This window comes from Strix aluco, chromosome 22 (assembly GCF_031877795.1).
Source record: "Strix aluco isolate bStrAlu1 chromosome 22, bStrAlu1.hap1, whole genome shotgun sequence".
Taxonomy (NCBI): domain Eukaryota; kingdom Metazoa; phylum Chordata; class Aves; order Strigiformes; family Strigidae; genus Strix; species Strix aluco.
Window position 1 is genome coordinate 7,707,959 of NC_133952.1, and position 25,093 is coordinate 7,733,051.

A 25,093-nucleotide genomic window follows, 5' to 3' on the forward strand; every position below is an offset into this window, starting at 1 on the left:
GGTGCCGAGAAAGCAAAATGAATAAAAGACTGTAAAGTAGAAGTGACTAGAGTGCTGAGGTAGCTCTGAGGGTGTTTTGCTGTCATTTAAGGACAGAAGCGCCCAAGGCATTTGGACAGGGCTGGTGATGCTCCTGCTGCTGGTGGCTGCGGAGGCCCCTTCCTACATCTCTGCCCCAGCCAAAATGAACTTCTCCTTGGTCCAGCAGTAACTTTACACCGGGAGCTGCCTGGGCTCCCTGGTTCCCAGCTTTTGGAAGCCCTAGCAGCCCCCTCCAGCCCAACAGGTAAGGGGTTAGGGAGTAAACCGTGAGGCCCCAAGGGATGAGATGAGGTTTCCAGGTCCCATTTACTGAGTCAAGTTGGGGACTCTCCATCTTTCAGGGCTCCTGAGATGCCAAAATTCTGTACCCATCACTCTCCTGCATCTAGGTGGCTGTTTCTGGCCTTTTTCCTTGGGATTTGGTGGCCTGAATTTGGCCAGGCTTTCTCTGGGGCAGGAGCAGACCCCAAAAGTGTCAAATTCCCTTTTTTTTTCATTCCCTGTAGTTGCTTTGTTCTGAAGCAGCAAACAAATGAGGAATATCTCCCCAGCTGATGCATTTACACAGTCAGTTAATCCAGGCAGTGCTGGGGTCGGTGTCAGAAGTCTGCAGTAATAGCCTAGAGTGACATATAAGCAAAAAGGGCAGCGACCTTGCGGTTCCACTCTCCTGAGTGGGGTCTGGGCTTTGCTCCCCACCCAGCTGCTAAATCACAGCGAGGTGCTGTGACTTACTGAGGATGCTGGAAGCAAACAGGGCCTGTTGCTCTCTGCCATGCACCTGGCTCACCCCAAATCATCTCCCACCTCCTCTCCCTGCATATGCTTACCCCAAATCTTGGCCCAAAATTCTTGTTTATGGAAGTGGCTGTTGGCTGTAGGCTTCTCTCCCTGCCTGTCCTGGCGGGGAATTGCCCTCCTGCTGCCACTCTTTACCCATCCAAATAACCCTTGCAAGCAGTTGAATGCTGCAATGCGTCACTTTTTTAGCTCAGTGGCCCTTTTTATGAGCTGGATGCTCTGGGAAAAAGGTGGGAAAGGTGGAAAACCTCCCCTACTCCACAGGGAACCAGAGGGCTGATGGCTCAAAGGAGTTGGGATGGCTGCAAACGCCCTGGCTCATGGGGAGCCACACTGTTAGGTAGCCGTTTCTATGTTACTCCTGTTTATTATCTTTCAAGCCAATGCTCTGGAGAGCTAAGTTTCTTGCCTGATGCGGATTAAGGTATTTGCAGCACCTGGTGATGATAGAGTGGCTTAAACAGCCTGGTGCCCTCGCTTTGCTGATGGAAACATCAAGGCAGACAGGCCCCTGTTAATGAGTCACCCTGCCCTAACAAGCTCGTGTTTACAGGCTGGGGAAAGGAAAGAAAAAAAAAAAAAAAAAAGGAGGAGAAAGTCAGAAAGTACAGCCATGCATCATCACGACATGATTCTCCTTTATTAAGGGTTGGTTTTATTATGGGTGCTTTTCCCAGCCATCCCAACCTGCTATTTCAGCCCTCGTCTATCATCCCAAATGAGGAAGGGAGGTAAAAAAAAAAAAAAAAAAAAAAAATTAGCTGGAAACAAAATACTTGTAATGGCTGTATTTTAATTACAAATAAAAAGCTCTCCAAATAGGCCTATCGTGCAGAAATAAAAAATTTCAGATGCTTGGCTTGGTGCAGATGCTTTTCTTTGTGCAAATGCCTGTTAGGGCTTCATCGCTGTTTATTTGGTTGCAAAGAAAAGTGGGGAGAGCAGCTGCGTAGCAACCCGGGAGATCTCCTCGCAGCACATCTGGTGCCGGCGTGGCCGTATCCTCGCCTTGTCTGGATGTCAGGCTGGCAGCCCTGGGCTGGGGAGCTCTGTGGGTGCAAATTGAGGGGGTTAAAGCTGATGTGGGGAGCAGGAGCTGGAGCATCCAGCTGCCCAGGTGCATCTTCCTTGCTCCTGGGGACAGGCCCCTGGCAGGGCTGGAGGATATGTATCCTGCATGGGTGAGGAGGGTAGTAATGAAAATGGAGCAGGATGAGCAGCTGGGTACCAGAGAGATGCTCCTGACGTGGGAAAGCTGCAGCCTCCTGGCTCCAGGTACCAAAACTGGGTGCAGCAGGCAGGATGCTCCCCCGGAGTTGGTGCTTGTATCCATAGGGGATTGTTTTCCCAAGGCAGAGCATGCAAACGTGCCCTTCCCAGTCTGGGCAAGCTCAGGTTTCAGAACTCATGAAAAATTTGTACAATATACAGCAGCGTGGAGTCAAACCCCCTTGAGTGTAACTGTTATTTGAAGGAATCTGATTTCTAGATGGAGCTGGCAGTGATGGTTTGGTGTTTCAGGTGTCCAGCATTCTCCATGTGTGCTTCTCTTCCGTATCTGTGAAATTATTTTTAATGAGGAGGTGCCAGTTAGTGGGTTTGAGGTGCAGGTATGACATTTCCAGGCTGGAGGGGAGCGAAGGGTGAGTGTAATTGCTGATGGGGATGCTGGCATCTCACATCCACATTCTTGTAAAACAGTGCAAGGAGGGAGCGGGGGGCGGGGGGGGGGCAGGGTACCACAATAGCAGGGATGGAGGTGGCTGTGTTGGTGCTGGTCACCTGAAGCATCCTCCATCCTTGCTGGTGGGATGTCTGGGGCAAGATCCACATATAAACAAATCCTCCAGGATGTTCCACATCCAAGAGGAGCGGCTGGAAAGGCCAGGCCAGAGACTTTGCAGCTGTGAATCGATAGCACATACTGGGGCTTGCAGAAAGTTTCAGCCTCAAATGAAATGTGATTAATTCACTGCAAATTCAAGCGGTGGAAAATCAGGAGGGCTTCCCTTTAACCTTGCCGACTTCTTGAATTTCATGTTGATTTTCTGGCCAGGAATTGGAAAGGAGGAAAAAGGAAGAACTCTTTTTTTTTTTTTTTTTTTAACCTGGTTTGATGAATAATTTGACCCACAGTAGGAGAGACTTTGATGTTTTAGGACAGTTTGTAGTGGTAGCAGTGTCCTTTGGAAGTGAAAATGGTGATGATTTGTGATGGAAATGATATTTTGGTAAAGTTTCTTTTGGCGGGGGGGGAGGGGAAAGAAAGAAAAGAGGCTCTGTTGTCGCTGAACCAAGTGCAAACCTGTTTCCAGCCTGAGGATTTTAATTCTCCCTGTGAATATTTTGATTGTTTCTCTACCGCATGCTGTAAAAAAGCTCCTTTGCTGGCATTTTGTCCTGCTCTTACAGAGGGAGGCGTAAACCTGGATGCCTCCCACTGAAACTGAGGGGGTGGCATGAAACCAGTGTAAACCTTTTTACTGAAGGTTTAAACAAAAAAGAAAAACCAACCAAAAACAAGCGGCAGAGTTGGGAAGCCTCAGCCGTGAGCAAAATGATGGATCGAATTTGCGTGTCGCTGAGATTCAGTGAACTGCTATTGTGTTGATTTTTCTAAAGATCCGCAGCCATCAGAGAAATGCAACATAATTACTGTCCTGTTTATCGACTGTGGGCACCGAAAATCCATCGCCGTGGCGAATTAACCCACTTGCTGCCAAAATGTGGCCAAGCTGAAACGTTCCTGCCTCCGCCTCTGATGGCTTTTAGCTCTCAGGCTGCACCAGGATGTTATTCCCCACAGAATCCAGTGACTCAGTTCCTTCCTGACATGGAAGGCATCTCTATTGATTCATAATTATATTAATTTTTTCTTTTTTTTTCAGCTTTCCAACTGCTTTCTTAGCAGTGTCAGGTATCAATAAGTATTGCAATAAATGCAATGCCCCCGCCACATCCTCCAGCATCTTCTTTCTCCCCTCAGAAGAGGAAGAGGAGAAGAGCTCCCTAAGCATGTGCTGTTGGGAAGGGAAACCCAGGACCCAGCGTAGCTGCTGCAGGATTGGGTTTTCCATGGGATGGCTGGGATGGAGCCAGTGTCCCCCCTCCTGGGACCCTTCCCGGAGCCTTGCTGGCTCTTGGCACCAGCCCTAAGCCCTTTATCAGCTGTGGCCACTCTAAGCGCCTTCGAGCTCCACTGCATCACGGGCTGATGCTGAGGATGGTGTCTCGCCTCCTGCCCACAGATAAGGTAGAAGAGTGGGATGGAGGGGGTGAAAAATCCTCCCATACCCAGAGCTGAGGTCTTAAACAGCAGGTATGGGGAGGCAGCATGAAAGGAACCACGGTGGGGATGCAAAATGCCTGCGGGAGCTGGAGGAGTTGAAGGTGATGGACCTAAGGGGTTTTCAAGCGGGGTGTGATCCCTGGGCTATGAGCTGGGTCTGAGCAGCAAGGCCAGGAGTTTTTCTGTTACAAGCATCACATTGGCCTCGTGTGGCTTGCCAGTGAATTTCCTCAGACCGTATTTGTGCTGTGAGTTGTATACAGGGGCTGCCGGTGCAGCTTAGAGGGAGGGTTTCTTGCCACGGGTGCCTCCTAACCAGTAACGACGTCTTCAAAATCCCTCACTGAAACTAAGCTGGACTAAACCCAGGACTTGTGGCAATGGCAGCCACATTGGTGATCTGCTCAGGGTGGCTCCTGTGGGCTGTCTGGTGGGGTTGGTGACTCCAGACCAGCCACAGAGTTGGAGGATGTAGCTCACTGCAGGTGCGTGAGTCCCTGAGACCTCTCTGGTCTTGTGTCCAGGCTGCTTTTTCCTGGACCTGATGCTGGGCATGGCCCTGGGCAGCCCCAACAACCTTTTCAAGCGAAGTAAGATGGGAATGGGACCACAGCATCCTTGCAACATTAACTAGGGACCGCAGAATCCCTGCTGTGTCAACTAGGGACTGCAGCATTAACCAGGGACCGCAGCATCCCCACAGTATTAATCAGGGACTGCAGCATCCCCGCAATGTTAACCAAGCTGCCTGTTCTGAGCTGTTTCGGAGGGAGGCAGCCCCTTGTTTGGGCTTCTCTTGGCCACCCCATCCCTGCATGGCTGATATGCTTTACTGCTCCCATCTGCCCTGGATCGCTCATGGAATGGATGGCCCTCACGCTTGGCTCTGATGTGAGATAGCAGATGAGGCTGGATGGTCTTCCCAGCCACCCACACATGTGGCACAGTCTGCTCTGTCTCCTCTTAGCCTCGCGAGGATGCTTTCAGCATGATGCTGTCCTTTGGTTAAAGACACCACAAATTATGCAGAGATTTAATGAAAGAACAACAGCAAGCTGGGAGGAGTCTGAGATCCTGAACTAGAAGGATTTAAGGGATAGTCTTCACCTTGGCTTGAGATGGGGCATTTTGTTGGGTGACCCCTTGGCCATGAAGAAATCAAACGCCCTGTACTGCTGTGGTGCCCATTGTCTCCTTGGGGTTGGATCCAGGATGACCTGTGTCCTCCTTTCCACCATCCTCAATGGGGATTGGTGGGGTGCCTTGTTGCCCCATGATGGTTAAGGAGCTCTTAGGGGGCAAGGGGTGCTCTCATGGGCAGGGTTTGGGTGATGCAAATGCAGCGATCCATGGGAGGTGTGTTGCTGCTCGCTCCCTGAGCAGGCACTGCAAGCTGGGACTGAACTAAATACTAAATTTAAAATATCACTATTTCTGGGGAAGGCAGGCAGACCTGGCACCAGCGCAAACCCTGCCCTGCCTTGCCAGGCCACTCATTTCAGGACAAAAAGGCAATTTCTGCCAGAAACCAAGCCTGGCATTCGGGAGGTGTGAATTGCACAAACCATGTTGATTCGAAGCAACTTGAGCGTTGCCCAAAATCCTCCCCTTCAGAAAACAGTGATGAACTAAAAGGTTATTTGCCCTGATGGGAATTGAGGTATTTGTGGGGCAGTGACCTGGCACAGAGTCTGTTGTCCCCAAACCACACACTCACCCCCTCTCTGTGCCCAGGGCTTGTTGTAGGAAAGCAATGAAGCAAAATAGCTGATATAATAATAAATCTGGTTTTATTTAGCTAGATGGTAGCTTCCTGAGAGATAACATCTCCCCAGGTTGCCTCGGGTGAGGGGTTTCACCCCAGGGTTGGCACCTCTAAGGGACCTCGGGATATTTTTGGTAAGGTCCATGAAAGAAAACTGAGAAGAGACCAGCTGCTGCTTTTTGCCTTGAAATCACTGCCCAGTGCCTTGTGCTTTTGGCTGAAAACCGTAACAGTTGAAAATTGTAAACACCCCTATCCTCCTTCTGCAGCTCGAGGAGTTTTCCCTTCTCCCCCTCTTTGGCTCTTCTGTAAATAAAAATGAGCTTTATTGATTTTATTTCAGTAACGGAGAAATAATTTGCCTTTGGCCTGAGCTTGCAGGATGCTAAACTCCAGCCAGGAGTGTGGTTTTGGGTTTTTTTTCCTCCTTTTATAGCGTTTCTGATCTGTGTTTATGATGCCAGTGCTGACACATCCTAAACTACAGCATGGCTATAACCCCCGGAAAAAACTCCCGGCGGGATTGAAATAGTGGCTGGCAAATGTTCCTCCTCACTGGAGCTTGTGAATCAAAAACCATCAACGGTTTAAGCAAAAGCTTGTGCTGAGGAGAGAGAACTTATGCCGGAGTCGATGTATATTTTATCACCGCGCTTATTCACTCGCAGCCCTTCTCCCTTCGAATGCCGTGTGGGTTTTAATTAAATAGTCATTGGCAAGGCTGTTATTCTAGCTTGGAAGGCCTCCAAATGGCCGTGTTTTTTCCCCAAAACGATCACAAGGGGATGTGCTCCCATCCCCCCCGTCCTCGCCAAGGTTTGTCTTCTGCAAATACTGCTAATTACGTTTGTCTGGCCGGACGCCGGCTCTGCGATAGCATCTTTCATTAGCACTGACCTCTCCGTGCTCGCAAGGAGCTGGCTGACGTTCCCAGAGTAGTTCCTTGTGGATGCTGCCAAGAAATGTCCCTTTGGCACCAGGCAGGCAGCTCTGGGTCTTGCAAGCGATGGGGTCTGTGGAGCGCTGTTTCGTTAGTGTCTGCTTGTAAATGAGGTTCTGCAGCTTGGGTGCAGCTCCCTGTCTACACAACTGGGTTGGTCCTGGTTGCAAACCAGAGTGGAGAAAGGCTGAGGTTGGTGCCTCCGGGATCTGCTCTACCAAGGGGTTGCTGGTGGCCATCTGTGGGTGGTCAGCTTGGGTTAGGTGCAGGAGGGGTGAAGAAATGAGTGGAAGAGGACAGGACATCTCTCCTTGGCTTTAACTATCACATGGAGGCTCTCCTGATGGCAACGTAACCTATAGGAGCGTAGATGTTGCTGTAGGCAACTCTCTAGAGGGTCTAGGAGAAACCATGATCAGGGACTGAGAGGTGCCACCTCCCTTACCAGCACCTAGAGATGCTGCAATGGGTCTTTCCCTTCCCCTGCCTTTAAATTCCCACCTGGCTCCTCAACCACTGACACTGAATTTGCTCCCACTTGTCAGGAACGAGATACTTAATTTGTCAGTTCGCTACGCTTAATATTTCTTTCATGTATCACATCGGTTTTAAATGCAAAACATGTCTGGATAAGCTCACTTTTTTGCTTTTTGTTTTTTTTTTTTCCCCACCCTGCTGTAGCCGACACATTGAAGGTAACCGTGTTTAACTAATAAAAAAGATTTTAAAATGCTGGTTTTGCACTTCTTTAATTGACTTCCAATTTCCATTCGCATGCAGCCTGGCACATTGCAAAGGAAAAAAGAGCACTGAGCAAATAAGAAATGCGTCACTCCCTGGTTTTTTATCATAATCAAAAATGTAAAAATTAAGAATCTGAATCAATGTACATTAAGCTATGTAATTGCCTAAATAAACATGGCGGGGGTAGATAATGGGTCTTCTTGATTAGAAGAAAATACTGAATTTAGTGCAAAGGTTATATTTGGTTGCAGAGCAGCACGGTTTAGCAGTTGCACCCTTCTTTTGGGAGATAAACCAGTCACGGGGGGCTCAGAGGGCAGTGATGGGTCTAGGTGCTGGCGATGAAGAGCTCTCTGCTGGGGAACATCCTTGGTGGCACCCTTGAGGGAATTGTAGGGATGGAAGAACTGCTAGTGGATGCTTGGAAATTGGTTTTCCCAGCTCTCACAAGGCCAGTGGTGGTTGTGTTTTCTCTTCCAGCACCCAGTCCTGGTGGTCCCTGGCCCAGTGAGGGTCCTGGCTTGCAGTGACGAGTCTTGCAGCAAGGGAAGAGGCTCCCTAGAGCAGGATCTTCCAGATAAACCCCCAGCCCTGTTGGGTTTATTGCAACCTCTAAGTATTTATCATTACTTGAACTTGCTCGGGGTGGTTTGTAGCTCCATGGGGGCACGCTGTGGAGTTTTATTAGGATTCACCGCGTGCCTCCCAACGCTTTTTCCTGTAAATTGTGGTAGCTTTGCCAACCCGATCGGTGAAAATAAATAATATCCTAATGTCGCAAGCTGCACTGAAACTACTTGATGGCCTTATGGTTATCCTGAGAGCTGCAAGTCCATGGTGTGAAGTTGTTGCCCGTTAGCAGAAACACAGAGGTGGGTATCCAGCACAGTTGGAAATCAACAGCTGGCATCTGGTGGTAGTGGCAGGAGTTGGCTGCTGACACTGCTATTGCCACCACACCTGCCAGCCCTCCAAAGGCTCCTCCCCTGCACAGGTATTTGGGAGCAAAAAAAAATATCATCCAGGTCTGAGTATCAGTTTTCATTTGTCCTTTCCCTTAACTGCAGCCAGAAGTCATTTCACCGTCAACCACAGGATTGCTGCATGTTTTTTTGCTCCAAACCTGGTTGTCCTTCCCTGTAGAACAAGCAGTGCTCTGGCACGGGATGTCCTCGGTGCTTTTTAATCTCCAAAATGCCTCCCCAGGCAAATCATATTAATATTGGAGAGTGCAGGAGCTAGGGGAGAGCTGCCCACCCTCGGTCCTTGTTATTCATCGCTCACAGTCAGGCTGGGGAACGAGGAAAAGCTGCTGGGTTTTGAGGCTGGAGCCTGGCAGCAAGGAGTTAAAGAAAAGGTGAAATATTAAGAGGAAGCAAAGAGGCACCGTGAGAAGGGCAGGATCCCAGGAAAGCTTTACTGGGGATGAAAAAAAAAGCTGTCACCTGGAAGGGCTCCAGCTGCCCAGCTCCCACCCAGTCAGCACGTCCTCTGCTCCCCAGCGCACAGCCCGCTGTGGCCGGGATGCCGAAGGGCGTGAAGCCAGGATGTTGATGTGGCCAAGAGGCTTTTGCATGTTACAAAGGGTCTGGGCTGCTCAGGTGAAACATCCAGTACCTGGGTTTTGCCAGGGAAAAAGCAGAAATGTGTTGCAATATGCGTGAGCTTATCTTGTTGAGCTTGCTGCTCTGAGCGCTGGCTATGGAGGTAGCTAAATAACAAGGAGTTAAATAATAATAATAAGGAGGTTTTTTGACTCATGAAGTTTACCAGCCCAAGCACCCCGGCATAGAGACATGCTGGGATGCAGGAGGCTTCAGCCCCAGCATGTCGATGGGGTGGTCCTCCTGGGGTAGGAAGAGGTGGCCCCAGGGTGGGTGAAAGAGGCTGGACCGTGGCAGCTTTTAGCACAGGGACAGGGTGCATCACCCACCCTCCATCAGCAGAAGAAACATGCTACAGCTAATGAGCAAACCTTGCTAATGAGCAAACACAGCCTCCCAAGGTTTCCTAACATGGGTGGATGCCACTGACCTTCATAGGAAGCCCTTGAAGGCAGAAACATGAGGCTTCCAGGCAGTGACTGAGAGAAGTAATAAATACTTTTGTGAGCACTGTAAGAGAACATGAACCTAAGCTCTCCTAAACCACTATGCAAGGTGTAAATGGTGATACCATGGGCTGCTGCAGCACGTCTCTTACCTTCAAGTACATCCATGACTTCATACTCGTGACATGCTGCCGCTGAGGAGGCAGGTACAGGAGGGTTTTGTCTGTCTGGGAGCTGTTTTTGTCCATCTGGGGCTGCCAGATGACGGATGACAAGCCGTTTGAGGGGAAGAAAATGCAATTACCCAAAGTAGGCTTTTGGCAGGACATGGAGACAGCAGAGTGAGCTCGGGGAAAAGGGGATGAAAGACTGGCTGCTCACATCCAGGGCCCTGGTTTGCTTTTGGTTGCCTCCTCAGAGATGTTGTCTGTGCGGTAATTAGCAATGTAAAACATGCATCGGCCTCTTTGTTCCCATTAGGCTTGGCTACGGCTTGAAATGATGTGCAACAGTAGCCCGTGGTTAATTTTACCAAATGTTCACTTTAATTTTATTTAATACCAGCTGTCTATAAATCTATGGTGCCTGTTTACATTGCGTGCATATAAATATAAATATATATATATATATAAAATTCTGTGCTGAGGAGAAGGTGATGGTAGGAGCAGTGCACCCTCTGGCCCCCAACCTCCAGCCCTGGGATGATGTGTGAGCCTGAAGGCTCAATGTTGACTTGATGCTGACGGGGTTGACCTTTGGGTGATACCTCCTTAGGGATACCTCCCTGCTGTGTTCCTCCACCTTAAAATCCCCTGTGTGTTGCGTGTTCAGGTCAACACCGTATTAAACACCCGGTGCGTAAAGCAGCTACTTATTGGGTAGTGCACAGCTGGGAGCCTGCAGCGAGCTGTGGTTTATTTGCATCCAAGCAAGCACGCCTATGTTTAAATACCTCTAAGTAAATAAGTCCACCCAGCTCCTGCTTTGCTCTTCCTTGTGTCTTCAAGGCTGGGTTTACTGGCAGTATCCAAGGGCAGTTTGTCTCCTTCCTTACTTATGGGGACTGAGAGGAAACCTACTTGATGGTAGGTATGGGTAACACTGCCCTGGTAGTGTTGGTCCCATGCTATGTGGTTCAATGTGGGCTGGTGGCTTCTTCTACTAGCTTTCACCATCATGTCACGTCTGAGCTATCACCACTGTTGCATGAGACCCCCAGCATGGATCCCTCAAACCTGCGTTTGGGCCATCCCTCCCTCTGGCAGCACCAGGACGGCTGGGAGGAGGCTGCCACGGGGTGATGGGAAGGGCTGCAACTCCTTGGTCCCGAAGCGTGGTGAGATGTGGTCTGCCAAGAAGCGTATGTGGAAGTGTCGGCCAACACAGTGGACCAGGCTGCCCACCACGGCGCACTGGAAGCTGGCTGGGTTGGGCATAGTGTAGGTGGCACACTCATACCATAGCTTGGCCTTGGCACTGCAGCGGTAGACACTGATGCCCGTGCTGTGGTGGAGGTTAAAGCGGTAGATGAAGCCGTTGGTGCTCACCATCTCGGCCATCCTGTCCTTGCTGCTGCCGGCTGGGCTGACCCTCCAGCTGTCGGAGCGAGCCGAGTAACGCAGCAGCACGTAGCGCAAGGTGCCCCCTGTCACATAGATCTCCCCATCGCACACCGTGGCTGTGTGGGCCACGGCAAAGGTGTCGTGGGGCAGGGGTGCGGTGAAGGTCCAGCGGTCCTGCCGGGGGTTGTAGCGCTCCACCGTGTAGAGGCACTCGCCGCCGATGGCGTAGAGGTGGCCGTCCAAGGCCACGAGCTTGCAGTGTGGCCGTGCTTGGTTCAGGGGGCAAATCTCCCTCCAGATGTTGGTCAAGGGGTCGTAGCAGAAGACACGGTTGGAAGGTCTTTGCATCCGACCCGTGCCCTCGCAGCCTGCCACCACAAAGAGGTAGTTGAACATGCTACACATGGCGCACCCCTGGGAGACCACTTCGGGCGGCACGTGGCAGAGGCGATGCCAGCAGTCCCCTCCGTCATCATAGTAGCAGAGGCGGCTGGTGTGGAGGCCAGGCTCCTGCACATTGACATCTGCCACAGCCACATACATCTTTCCCTTCATCCTCCACCGCAGGATGAGCTCTCGCTCGCCGGCATTGAGACGTCCATAGATGGAGGGTGTCCTCAGCACCTGCAGGTAGTTGTCACTCATCACCTTGTAGGCGGCCTCCTGGAGATGGCTGAGCTTCTGCGCCTTGGCTGTGCAGAGGACCTCGTAGCAGTTCCCCAGGTCCAGGTGGGTGGGTGGTGGCATTTGGAAGAGGTCAGCACTGGCCACCAGCCCTGCTTGGGGGCTTGCAGGCAGTGTGCTGGCTGGTGCTGTGACCCCAGAACCCTCCATGGGCAGCTGGAGGTGGGGGCTGTTGGCGATCTGGAGGAGGCTGTCTTTGCGGCCAGGAGATGGTGGCTCAGGGGAGATCCCCAAGCTTCCCGTAGGTGGTGGAACTATGGAGGAGGTGGTGGGAGCCTGCATTGCTGAAGTTGCGTCCAGCTCCTGGGTTGCAAAGCTCTGCAGCTCTTTATTGACCTGCTCCAAGCTGTGGCTGCAGGATGTTCCCGGAGCGATGTCAGGGAGACACCTCTTCTTGGACACTGACTGGGAGATGGACTGGACGTAGTAGTCATAGACTTTGCCTTTGAGACCGGGGACTGACTGCCCAGCCCCGTCCTTTGCCCGCCGCTCAGCGATGTAGTTCTCCTTCACCTGGATCTTTGCGACCGAGGAGAAAGAGTAGGAGGCGTCTGACCCTGCGTTGCTTGCCATCATCGTTAGACCCAGGTCCGAGGTGACGCTGAGGGTTTGGATTGTCTGCCTGCACCCCTCGGCCTCCTGCTTCATCCCTCTGACAGCCAAATCCTGCTCCATGCTTTCAGCATGTCCATCACCTGCCATCTGGGCATTAGCAATCCTGGGGGAAAGCCCAGTGCCTGGGGCAAGTGTGTCCTCCTCCCTGTGGCTGCTCAGTGTTTCAGCTGCATCCCCAGGCTCATAAGAGCTCGGCTCGCTTGCCATCTTACTTCCCAGCTCGCTTCCTAGCTCACTTCCCAGCTTGCTTCCTGGCTCACTTCCTGACTTGCTTCCCAGATCACTTTCCAGCTTGATTCCTGGCTCACTTCCCAACTTACTTCCCATCCCACTTCCCAGGTCACTTCCCAGCTCACTTCCTCTCCCGGCCATCCCTGCTCTCCCGCGAGTCAGCCCCAGTTCAGAAACCATCTCCTCTCCTCCCTCCTCCACCTCCTCACCCCTTGGCAGACTTGGATGCCCCCAGGGAGTCGTACACTGTGTCCCAGGGACGCTCGCATGACCGCTCACTTGTCCATCCCCACCATCCCTCCTTGCCTCCCCACCAAACACCCTCCTCCGTCGCAGACCCGCCGCACTGTCCCCATCCCCATCCTGAGCAGCATTTTCCCTCTGCTCTCCTCCCGTATCAGCCGGTGGGATTTTGCCCCCGGCAAGCGAGCGGGACTTATAAAACCTGTACGCCAAAGTCAGGAGGAGCAGAGCGGCGGCGGAGAGGACCAGCTTGCCGGCCAGCTGCATGTCGGACTGCCAGAGCAGGGTTACCCGCTGGGGCATTTTTCCATGCCGGGAATGCGAAGCCGATTAATGATTGCTGAGCGAGTCTGGAGCGTGGAGCTGAAGGTTTGGGGCAAGGTGACTTTGAGCGGGCAAAGCTGGCGGGAGATTTCCGGACAAGTTTTGCATGTTTGGGATGGGCTGGGCTCCGGGGAAAAGGTGCAGCCCAGAACTGGCAGCACAGAGCCGGCTTTATTAGCCTGGTAAACAGAGAGGCTCAGAGAAAAGCAAAAGGAAGCACAAAGGGAGGAAAAATATCTCCTCCGAGCAGCCTGATGGTGCTACCTCCTTGTTTCTTTTGCTATGTAAAAGGGATCATGCAATGGAAGTGAAAATAAGTTGTTTTGTCCAGGAAAGGTCCCTCATCCCTCGGTGCAGGTGCGGGGAAGGGAGGGAGAGGCAGCCTAGTGCTGGGCAGACCTTTGGTCTGACGCTGAGCGGCTGCTCTGTGGCAGAGGCAGGTGACTAACTCGGTAGCTTTCGTTTGCAGTGTTCTAGTTAACAAAGGGTGACGGGAAATAGCCTGAAAGCTTCTGGGGTGTCTTTGAGGCCAACTTGGAAGTGGCAGGGAAATTAAGAGCTGGTGGAAAGGAGCTGAGGGCTTTGGGAGGGAGAAAAATCCAGCACCAAAGAGAAAATAAAGGCAGGAGTTAAACTGCAGCTGGTAGCCACCGTGTTCAGAGACCTGCATCCATGTGCACAGGGAGAGGGATGAACTAAGGAAAGTAAACCAAAGTATTGGGACCAGGAAGAAATTTGGGATGGGAAGGGAGAGATGCAAGTCGTCATTTGCAAGGGACGTGCTCCTGCATGTGGGATGTCTGTGGGGATTGGAGTCACTGTGGAGAAACTGAGGCACGGAGGATGCCAGACAGTGTCCCACTAGCTTCTTTCTCCCCCTGGAACGATGTCAGTGATGCATCTGGTCCTGATCTGAATTTCAAAGATTTAGGGGAATTGTTGTCCCCGTGGTTCCTGAGGCAGTCGGGTCCCCATGCCTGGACTGCGGCGGGGGTTGGGGGAGAGGAGGGGGCCTGGGGAATGACATCCCTCTGCAATCGCTGCTAAGTGAGCTGAATTCAAAGGGATAAAATTAATTTCCTTTTCCCTGAGGGGAACGTCTCGCATGCTGAGAGATGCATAAAGAAATGAGGCCTTACCAGGTGTCAAAGAAACAGCCAAAATGTGGGTGGGGGTGGGCGGCTGCTCCTGTTTGTATGCAGGGACTCACTCCCTGCTAGCTTGGTCCCAATCCGGTGGGATTTGCCAGAGAAATGAACCCAAGTGATGCTAAAACAACTCCTTGTGTGATGTGTGGGTGTGAGGGGTCCCAAATGCATGGGTCATGGGTGTGTGTGGTAGGAGGAGGTCTTGCCATGGGTCTTTAATGGGTGGTGGGTGCTCATGAGCTCATACCTGGTGTCCACTGCCTCCCAAACCACCTCCTGTGCAGCAGCTGATCTTCACCAGCCATTGCGTGAGCTTGGGCACTGCCTTTTGGGATGGGGAGGAGCATCTGAACCTCCTTGAGGCACGTTCCCCACCATGACCAACATCTGCAAGTGCTGAGATGTCCCCCTGCCAATGCTGAGATGTTGAATTTCACCTGATGGCTTTGCACAGGGATCGTGGTGGTGTTGAAGGAGATGGGGGTGGTTGTATATCTGTCACTAGACTTGCCAGGGATGCTTGTTAGGTGGCGGACCACGTGCTAAATAGCATAATACTTGTGTACATATAGACAGAGGATGGAAAGGAAGCAGAGCGGTAAACTCCCCATACTGGCTTGGCACTCAGGGACCCCTGTGCACATCCCTGTTATGAACAGGGAGAGCCCACCAGCAGTTTTTAGGGGGTTTGTTCAGCAAGTTGTCACCTTGTATGGGTGCAGCGTGGGGAAATGCATCAAGGAAGAGGTTGGGGGAATGAGGATATTTAGATTACAAGCCAGACTTTGGAGCAGGGCAAGAGCTGGTGTGATGCATCCCACAGGTGCATCTTGAGCTTGCACCAGGGGCTAAAGCAGAACCAGCCAAACCCACCTAGTCGCTCCTCTCCATCCCATGTGACATGGGGACCCAAAATCTACCACTGGAGGGCTTGGTCTGGCCAAAACCTCAGTGAAAGGGGCATCCCTTCTGCCTGCAAACTCAGAGGGTCCTGAAGCCGAGGCTGGAACTGGGGTAACAGGGATGTGCATCGAGGCTGGGCACGTGTTTCAGGGCTCAGCTAATTGGCAAAGGGTCTGGCCATCTGTGCACGGCCATGACCCCCAGGTTTCTTCATCACTTACTGCCATGGTTTTTAATCTGCAGGTAGATCTGCAAAGAACCTTGTTTTCGTGAGCTGGGAAGCATGAATTATGCATGCACTTGGTGGCCCTGTGAACCCAGCCATGGCAGTATCTGTGCCCAGTAATGAGGTGGAGGAGGCAGGGGAAGCACTGAGCAAAGCCCACCATTGCTCCCACCAGCATTCCCAGCCCCATCATGCCAGAGCATCCCTGGTTTTGTGCCCCCCACCCTAATATCCCGAAAGGCTGGGGGCTTGAATGTGTCACATCCTTGAGAGACGCAGGGCTGGGCTGCCAAAACCCCGACTCTGGGTATGAGCCAGGAGGAGTGTGATTATCCTCGTCATCTGTGGGGCTTTATGAATGTTGGGAGGGCAAAACATGGAGCGTTGGGAGGGCAAAACAAGGGGTGCCGGGGGAGGTGAGGGTGTTTTTGGCAGGCAGCATGCTCTGGGTGCTGTTGTCTTCACAAATGGCAAGATGGGGGGACCAGAGCACAACTGCTGAGCTTGAGCTGTGTGGGATGATGTTGGGAAGGAAGGATCCCCATGGCAAAAATGCAAGTCCAGTGTATAAATGTATATTTATCTATGCCTTGCGGTAAGAAGGACGAGGGGCCATGTAGAGGAGCAGGGGATGCAGTCGCGGTGTCTCTGAGCAGCACTGACGTCTCGGTGCTTGTGACTCTAATTGAATGTAATTGCCTCTTCCAAATTTTGCTAAAACCTTTTCAAAGTCCCCTGAAATTAGGGAACATCGATAACGCTGCTCCTTGGGGTTTTCAGCTCGCGTCATCCCTAAGAAGCCCGATTAATTTTTTACAAGCTAATCATATCTCTTAGGCAGGTTGTCAGCCGCGGATCTGTCATCTCTCATCAATAATGAAACAACCTGAGCAGCTCTTTCCCCCTCCAGCCTCCTGCATTATTCACTGCCAGGTCCTCAAACAACAGGGTGTGTGGTAGGGGGGGAGTTACAGATTTAATTGATGTCCTTTGTTAATTACCTGTAGGAAGGTGGATGGGGATGGGGTGGCAGGGCTGGTAAGTGGTGAGTGAAGGATGAGAAGGGGCAGGAGGTGAAAGCAGGGTCCAGCACATCATGGATGGTTTTCTTTGGATCACTGCTTTGGTGGGATGATATCTCTTTGTGTCCCTTGCCTTGGAGGGACTTTGGGAAAGCAGGCAGCACCTCAGCCCAAAATGAGGAGAGGTTTCTGCATCCCCTCACTCATCGTTGTGGTTGTGCTGGTGCCAAGAAGGTCCCAGCCTATAGCCTGATCCATCACCATGCCAGCATCCCTGGGGAAAGAACTCATGGAGGGGTGGATTTGGGACGCAGGACCCCTGAGCCCACCGGTCCTCTCCCAGCCACTGGATGGGGAGATCCTGTCACTCCTGAGATGGCATCTAGCAGAGCTGAATGATGGTGGCACTGCTGCTGTAATGCTCTTCATTTCCATGGTTCCGGGCTAAAACCGGCACATTTGCATTTAAATGGAGGTTTGGGCGTCTGTAAATCCTCATTTTTTGAAGCGAGAAGGCCTAATGGTTGTTTAATCACGTTGGGATGAGGCCCCCAGAGCATCTCCAATCCAGTGAGGAGGGAGAGAAGCATCCACACCGTAGTGGTGGTGGGGTTCTGCCTGCTTGGTAGTGTGGGGATAAACAGAGTCATGTGGATTTTCCTAAAAAATAAAGGTTCCCCTAAAAAATAAAGGTTCCCTTCTCACCCGGAGAGGTGCAATGGGCTGGAGCAGTGAAAGCAGCTGGAGAGGAAGCAGGAGTTTGGGCAGCTGGTCTGAAGGGATCCAGATGCTCGGATGCTGTTGTTGGGATGAAAGCGAAGCCGCTGATCCTCCTACATCCCAGCCAGCCCCAATCTGTCCCTGCGTTGCTTCCAGCCTGAATTATAAAACCGTGTGCTTTTGTGTCTAGGCAGAAACTCCTGAGCTGCTGCGTGTTTGTTCAGCTCCTTTGAGGCTGGGAAAGCACTCGCAGAGAGGTTGGCAATGGAGCATGGTAGGGACTGAATCTGCTTAATAATAATTAATCATAATAGTAATAATAATGCTTAGCACTTGTACGGGGCTTTGGAAAGATGAAGCACCACACGCTGCTGCCTAATCCTCTAGGATTAAGAGTTCCCGGAGGAAAAGGCAGGGGAGTGCCCCATCCTCATGTTCCTCTCCCCACCCCTTCCACTCCCCAGGGATCCTGGCCCTGGGCTGGATGCTCTCGAGGCACCACAGGGAGGGAAAACCACCAGGCAAGCCTCCGGCATCCTCCAGGACTGGGCAGGATTGGGACAAAACCACCAGGTTTTTCCAAAGAGCCGTCCTGCAGCAGGGTTAATGCTGTACCAGGATGTGCCCAGCGGCATGGGGTACCATAGGAATGGCCAGGATCTGGCTGTGCTGGACCATTATCTGTTTCCATGGCAACAATTAGCCAAGAGGCATGGGGAGGGGTGGCACAGACCAAACACCGGTGCAGCACTTTAAACTCAGCTGGTGCCTCCACACCGGCACTGCCTGATGGGACGTGTGCTGCTCGCTCATGTGTGAGTGCTGACATTTTGGTTTGGGAGCTGTCTGTCACTAGAGATTGACCGCCCAGCACGGGACAAGTGTTGTGCACGGCGCCCGTCTTCCAGTAAAGCCGATTTGCCCCGACCGAGGTCCGGATAAGGCTGGTGATCCACGGCTTTTGGGCTCTCAGTGCCGCCGTCCGCATGCGTGTGGGCTGAGTGGGGCTTGTCCCCAATGTCCTTCATTCTGGGGATACATGTGGTCCTTACCCTGGGGAGCTGAGACCTGAAGCACCTCGGTGCAGTGGTAATGGTTTAAATGGATTTTTCCAGGGGAAATCTGGTCCTTGCATCATAGACAGGGCCCGCCCCCTCCAAGACCTTGCAAAGCCTCTGGGTCCCCTAAGATGGTGCTGGGTACCCCAGTACAAGGTAAAAGATTAAGCACAGCCTTCTACCGGGGGAGATTTTTCTTTTTCCTTTTAATTAAATTGTCTGAGGAAGCCAAGACACAGACAGAAAGAGACTGAGACTGTAAATAGTATAGAAAAAAAAAAAAAAGAGAGAGAGAGAGAACTGATTGACGGAGGTGTAAATGCCGGGTGGAGCAGTACGGAGGAAGAGGAGGAGAAGGAGGAGGAAGAGGCAGGCGAAGCTTCACGTTAGCTCCAGGATCACTGTTAGGGTGAGCGCCAAAACTAGTCTGAAGCCGCAGTGGCCGGTAAGTGAACCTAGGCAGGAGGAGAAAAGGGATGGGGAGTTTAGGGAGCCGCGTCTTGCCACTTGGGTTCAAAGCAGGATGGGGTCACTACCATTTTTTGGGGGGGATCCCCCTCCTAAACTTGCTGTGGAGCTTGTGCGGGGCAGGCAGCAGGTCAGGGATGCTGTGGGGAGCATCTGCAGGGCCTTTTTTGGTGCAAGGACATCCCTGCTGTCAAGGGCAAGGGCTTGGGGTGATGCAAGGAGAGATGGCCAAGGGCTTGGGGCGATGCAAGGAGAGATGCTCTCTGCACAGTCCTTCCCTCCCTGGGGAGTTTCAGGTTGAAATACCAGTGCCACCGCCACTCACCGTTGGAGTCCTCTGTTCCTCTGGGAATATTTGGGTTTTCTAATGGGAAAGAAATAGCAGAGAAACAGTTTTACTCGGGGGGAGATGAGTGAGGATTTGTGGAGGGATGGGTGACCTCTGCGGTGCCACCATACCGAAAACGATGAGCCGGGTGTGGGTGTCAGTGGAGCCCAGGGGGTTCTGGGCAGTGCAGCGGTACATGGAGCCATTGAGCTCGGCCGGCACCCGCTCCAGCACCAGCTCCTTGCCGTCATGCTCAGCGCTGCCGTCGAGGAGCCGGCTCCCCACACGTGTCCAGGTGAAGAGGGGCTCGGGGAAGACTTCATTCTGTGGGGAGATGGGGGGCTGTGAGATGGGCGTAGGGCATGAGCAAACCCTGTCTTGCACCTGGAGCAAGGACAGGGTAGAGCCAAAATGCCCAGAGGTGCACCAGTGTAGGGACCATGAGGCAACCCAAGACCACCAAGCCAACCCCATAAAGCGCTGGTGCAGATGCAAGGCTGTGGGTCAGCACGGCATTGCCCCACGGCAATGGGGATGGATGGGGATGCTGACCTGGAAGCCCTGCACCAAGATCCGCACGGTGTCTCCGACGCGGGCTCTTGTCGGGGTCATCATGATCTTCGGGCCCTTGGGAGCAACTGCAAGGAAAGGGAATGACAAGGGATGTCATCCAAGGGTTTCCAGTGCCCATGGGTGCCCTTGGCTGGTGTTAATGGTAGTTTGATGAATGATCGTGGTGAGGGGGTTGCATGGTGTGTGCCAGCCAGGCGCGGGGGCGCTGATGGCTGGGTGATTGATGGACAGGCTGATGGATGTCCAAATGACTGATAGACAGGTAGACAAGGACCCTGAAGGCAGATGAACGGGAAGACTGGGAGACTGATGGATGGCTGTAATGAGATGCATTGATGGTGAAGAACATATTTCCTAACCAAGATCCTCTCTGCTCAGAAGCAGGGGTCAAGAGGGGTCAGGTTGGTTTGAAGACATGGAGAGGGACACCTCAGAAAAGCATCCCCAGGACAAGGTGGCCTCGGTGAGTTGTGCACAAGTGCTGTTAGCATGGGAGACAGCCACAAAGCCTTGCTGGCACAAAACACCAAGCACAGCCCTGTAAAGAGGAGAGGACCCCTTTTCCCATGCCAGACTTGGGGTACCCTTCCCTGGTGCACTGCGGGGAGAAGCAGCGATGCAGCCAGCCGTGGTGGGGTCTGCTCTTTGCTCCCAGCTGCGTTGGGGCTCTGTGGATGTCCTTCCTGGCCATGAGTGGGATGGGACAGTCCCAGGAGCTGCCCCTGGTCTTTGCATGGAAGGAGCCTTTTGCAGGCTTAAAGGGGAAAATGGGCAGGAGGGAGGTTGTGCTTTGGCAAAAGGGGATGTGTCATCCTTGTACCTTCAAGCACCGCTGTGGATGGGACAGGCTGAGCCTTGATGGCACCCCTGCACGACACAAAGGGACAAACAGTCACCAGAAAGCACATCGGTCTGCAGTGATGGACACAAGCCCCTGGAAAGGGCATCCACACCCCAGGATGCTCTGCACAGACACGCACCAGAGACCATGGTTGTGCACCTGGACAGCAATGTCCATGCAGGATCCAGCCCTCTGGTGTTGGAGCAGGGGTGATAGGCTGCAGGTGATTACACCATGGTCTGTACCTAAATATCTTTTGGCACTGATGCAAGTGGTTTGTCTTTGTTTCAGTGTGGTTTTTATTGAGAGGGTATATATAGTGTATATATATTTCACTATAGGGAGGGGGTTAATGGGGGATGTGCCATGATGGTGTCAAAAAACTAGCTGTGGATGGTGGTGGTGGGGCAGCACCCAGTGAGGGTGGAGGCATCTTAGGGGATGAGGAGGGCTGTCGATTCGGGGGACAATGTGGGGTGAGCTTTGCTATTACAGGTATTGGAGTTACTGGGGACAAAGTAGCAAGTCATCAAGGTCTTAGCCTCATGGGGAGCTCCAGAGACTGGGCACCTAAGCCTGATGAGCTGCAGAAGATGTGAAAATGCAGGACTTTTAGGTTATTTTCTGTCCAGTTATATGCTGGGAAAGAGCTTTAATACTCAGTAGGGAGGAACAGATAATGGAGGGTTTTCTATTAGCAAGAGAGCGGCTGCCCTCCTTGTTGACTGCCAACCTCCTGTTGACCTCCTCATTGCCGCCAACTTCCCACTAATTGAGGTGGTTGATGAGCTGATGAGACAGAGCACCAGCACTGAGAGGCTTGTGCACACTGAAGCCCGCGCCAAAGATGGGTGGAAAGCCAACGAGGTGAAGCTCTCCAGGAGATGGTGCATCATTGATGATGCAGCAAGCCAAGTGCCCTACTTGGCCAGGAGCAAAGCCCAGACATCTCCATCCAGCTTGAAGGGAGGAAGGCTGGAGCAGCCTGCCCAGGAGGATGCCCTGAAGCTGGGGAAACCCTAGTGGAGAGCTCAGCCTCTTCTGACAGGGAACCAGGAGAAGGTAGGGGAGACCCAGCTTTAGCCAGGGGCAAGTTGCCCAGCCAGGGTGGGACACTGTGGGGCAAAAGGGAGGGACCTCCGCTAACCAACCTGTTCACTGGCTCCCATGGTCCCTTGAGGAGCTTCTGCTCTTCTAGTGTCCTGGGCATACTGGGAGCCAACAGGGAGGCCCTGGCTTCAATCCCACCACCCTATTGCAGCTGGGGCCTCACCAGCCCCGCAGGCTGCCCCTGTGCAGGGGCCAGCCTGGCCCATCCCCAGCAATCCCCATGGGGATGAGTTGGGTGGTGATGGCCAACAAGGGTCGTGGCATGTCCTTCGGTCTCCTGGGACTGTGTATAAGTGGATGGAGGTGACAGCACTATGGGGTGAAGGTGTGTGTGTCCCCTGCAACATGACCCTGGTCCAGAGGAGCTCCTCTGTCCCATCTCTTCCCAGAGTTACACCTCATAGGAGGTAACATTAAGGGGCTACCAACTTCCTCACCTGCCCTGCAGGCAACCAAGGTCTTTACCAAAGCCACCAAACACCAGGTACCCCAACACCTGCCCCCCCCACTCATCCCTACACCCAGCACAACTCTGGCTCCCCGCCAAAACCAGCCCCTCGTTGTCCCCCCTGCCCTGGTCCTATGCCTCGTCCCTATATGCAAACACCCATCTCCTTCTCACCAAGGGAGCTTCTCCCAGCACAGTCCCCCCCAAATCTAGGGCTGTGCTCACATTACCCCCTGCCACTGACATTGCTGCCTTGCTCCAATACACCAGGAACCTAAATTTCCCCCTTCCAGCCCCACCCATCACCCCAAATCCCCACTGCCTGAGTCCACAGCTCCCTCCCAACCCCAGCCCTATGTCAACCCAGCAAACGCCACCCTAGAGCATCCCCCATGGCTGGGAGGCCCCCTGCACCCCCCCTCTGCATAGTCAAGGCTCACTCCCCTTTGCAAAGCACCCTGAGGCTATGAGGTCTTGGGGGTGCAGCAGTCCCACAGCCTCTTTCTTTACCTCCTCTATGCACAAGGGGCTCTGCACCGCATAGACCCCATGGCCCACCCCCCCCCAGCACCCCTATTGCTAACACTCAGCCCTGGCTCCCCCACCCCCCCAAACTGCCCTTGTCCTCCTGCTTCCTGTACCCTCTCCTGCCCCACACAGCCCCCCATGCTCTGCCTCCCCTACAACACACAGCAAACCCCTTCTCTCGCCTAATGGACCACTCCCCCGCCAAATCCCACTGTCCTCACCCTTACTTTTGGGGAGTCCCAACATCGCTTCCTACCATTGTGCAGCCCTACCTAGCACCCCGCTTTGGCTCACAGGTGCCTGAAAACCCCCAAAAGAAAAACAAAAGTTGAAAAGGTGGAGAAAAAAAGGGGGAAAAAAAAGGCAAAAAAAAGTTGCCAAAAAATGAAAAAAAATTCGGAAAAAAAAAAGGCAAAAAAGCCACAAAATCCCCCAAAATGCGGTGGCCGTGCTTACCAAGTGTCACCTCGGACTGCATGGGCATGGAGAGCGCTGGGTGCTTCACCTCACAGCTGAAGAGAGCCTCATTGTCGATTTGGGGGTTCAGGGTCCAGGTGAGGGTGGCCCGCGCCTCCACCGTCCCATCGCTGACGGGCGCGTGCGTGTGGCGGAAATAGTAGATGGGCTCTGCCACGTGCACCCATCGCGGGAATTCCCGGCTCACCACCGTTTCAGGGATGGTTTCGGTGACAGGATCCCGCTCGGCTGCCAGTCCCCGCGGGGGGTCCGCAGTGGCCGTGAGTCGCCCGCCTCCTACCTCCCCTTCGGCTGCCAGTGATTTTGGCACCTTGGTGTCATCCAGGTCACGGTGAAGGAGGTTACGGGGTGCCCAGCTCCCGGCGCCGGCCGGCGGCTCCGGCAGTGGGGTGGCCTCAATGGGCTCCCCGTCCCGCTTGAAGTACACCTGCGGGGGGACAAAAGGGAGGGTGAGCCCGGTGGGGACAGCCACCACCCTGGACATCCCCAGCATCTCACCCCTTGGGGACCTTTGGATGGAGCTTCTTCCCCAGGGCTCCACGGAAAGATGTTGCAGGGCACGATTTGGGTAGCAGGCAGCTATTTGCCTTATTTTGCTCCCAAAAGCAGCACATATATATTATATATTTTGTATATTTATATTTTTATGTTTGCTGGATATATATATATATATATGAAAGATAAAACCCCCCAGGGGCTCACCAGCGGGGCAGGCTTGCCACCAGAGACCACACACACCAGGGTGAAGTTCTGCGCCTGGTAGCGGCTGAAGGGCGCCGGCGTGTCGGCGGCGAGCACTGAGATGGACGTCGGAGGAGCTGCCGGGGAGCAGAGCCAGGGTGCTAGCACAGTGTCCTCGACACTCACCCATCCCTGTCCCAATCCTTATCTCCATGCCCATCCTCATCCCCATGCCCATCATCTCCATCCTGATGTCCATCATCTCCATCCCCATCATGTCCATCCCTATCCCTGCTGCCCTCCACCCTGAGACCTTGCAGTCGTTTCCCCTCTGGTCCCACGCAGCTGGGGGCTGCACTCACCCATCACATTGAGGAATATATTCCCGGAGGCCAGGACCACTTTCTCCCGTGTGGCTCTGTCATAAATCCCCACGTGACACTCGTAGGGACCGTTGTCCGAAATGCGAACCTCGGGGAGGCTGGGGAGGAGAGGTAGGGCTCACCACTTGCTCCCTGCTCCATCCCAATCCCATTTTCCCAGGGGATGCAGTGGTCAGCATCCGGATATCAAGGCGTCAGATGGGGTTGCTTTTCACCAGCGACAGGGATCAATAAACTATTAATAACTGCAAAGGTTGCAGGAGAGAGCTGTGTAATGCGGTTTAGCAGCTGCAGTTTACCGGCACTGACAGCTCCTCGGGAGGGTAAGTAATTGCATTATTGAAAGGAGAAGTGTACGGGAGGTAAAGGCACTGGTGAGAGAAAAAACCCTCAAAGCACGGACATTAAATGCCTGTGAAATGCTGATGTTAAAGGCTCAGCACCGGACGTTACAGACTGCTTGGGCGATGGAATGGTTATAGCAAAGTGTGGTGGATAAAAATCATAAAAAGCCCAAACTCCAAGCAAACCCAGAGTACACTTCAAGAAATATATTACCTAGTTTTTTTCATATAGACATGAAAAAAAGCAGGAGAGGAAGAGATGTGCAAAAGGATCAGTGCTACTGGAGGTGGAAACTTTCACACCGGCTGCAAAGGAGCCACTTTGCTGACTGGCAGCATCCTGCCTCGCTGGTCGGCAGCATCATCCCTCCTTGCCAGTTGGCAGCATCCCACTTTGCCAGGCAGCATCATCCCGCCTTGCTGGGTAGCAGCACCCCACCTTGCTGGCCACCAGCATCCCGCCTTGCCAGCTGCCAGCATCCCACCATGGCAATAAGGATGAGGGCAATTCCCACATGGAGCACCTGGCAAGACACCCCCAGCTT

The 25,093-nt window shown here is 52.9% G+C and overlaps 2 protein-coding genes across 2 annotated transcripts in view; both read right to left on the reverse strand.

Annotated features, from left to right (window-relative positions):
- Positions 1 to 10,153: 10,153 nt before the first annotated feature.
- Positions 10,154 to 13,269, reverse strand: KLHDC7A (kelch domain containing 7A). The gene has a single exon (XM_074848077.1). The coding sequence runs from the start codon at positions 13,267 to 13,269 to the stop codon at positions 10,861 to 10,863; it is 2,409 nt and encodes an 802-aa protein (XP_074704178.1). The 3' UTR covers positions 10,154 to 10,860.
- A 5,285-nt stretch (positions 13,270 to 18,554) lies between these two features.
- The window catches only part of IGSF21 (immunoglobin superfamily member 21), a 39,608-nt gene continuing 33,069 nt past the window's right edge, over positions 18,555 to 25,093 (reverse strand). The window contains exons 4-10 of the mRNA XM_074847993.1: positions 24,184 to 24,302; positions 23,843 to 23,958; positions 23,120 to 23,567; positions 19,716 to 19,801; positions 19,295 to 19,487; positions 19,161 to 19,199; positions 18,555 to 18,822 (exon numbers count right to left, since the gene is read on the reverse strand). Of these exons, the coding sequence (XP_074704094.1) occupies positions 18,749 to 18,822; positions 19,161 to 19,199; positions 19,295 to 19,487; positions 19,716 to 19,801; positions 23,120 to 23,567; positions 23,843 to 23,958; positions 24,184 to 24,302 (1,075 nt within the window). The 3' untranslated portion in view covers positions 18,555 to 18,748. The remainder of the gene's footprint in view (positions 18,823 to 19,160; positions 19,200 to 19,294; positions 19,488 to 19,715; positions 19,802 to 23,119; positions 23,568 to 23,842; positions 23,959 to 24,183; positions 24,303 to 25,093) is intronic.

Excerpts from the sequence above, each read along its gene's own strand:
- KLHDC7A (XM_074848077.1), bottom strand. The coding sequence starts at position 13,269 with ATGCCCCAGCGGGTAACCCTGCTCTGGCAGTCCGACATGCAGCTGGCC.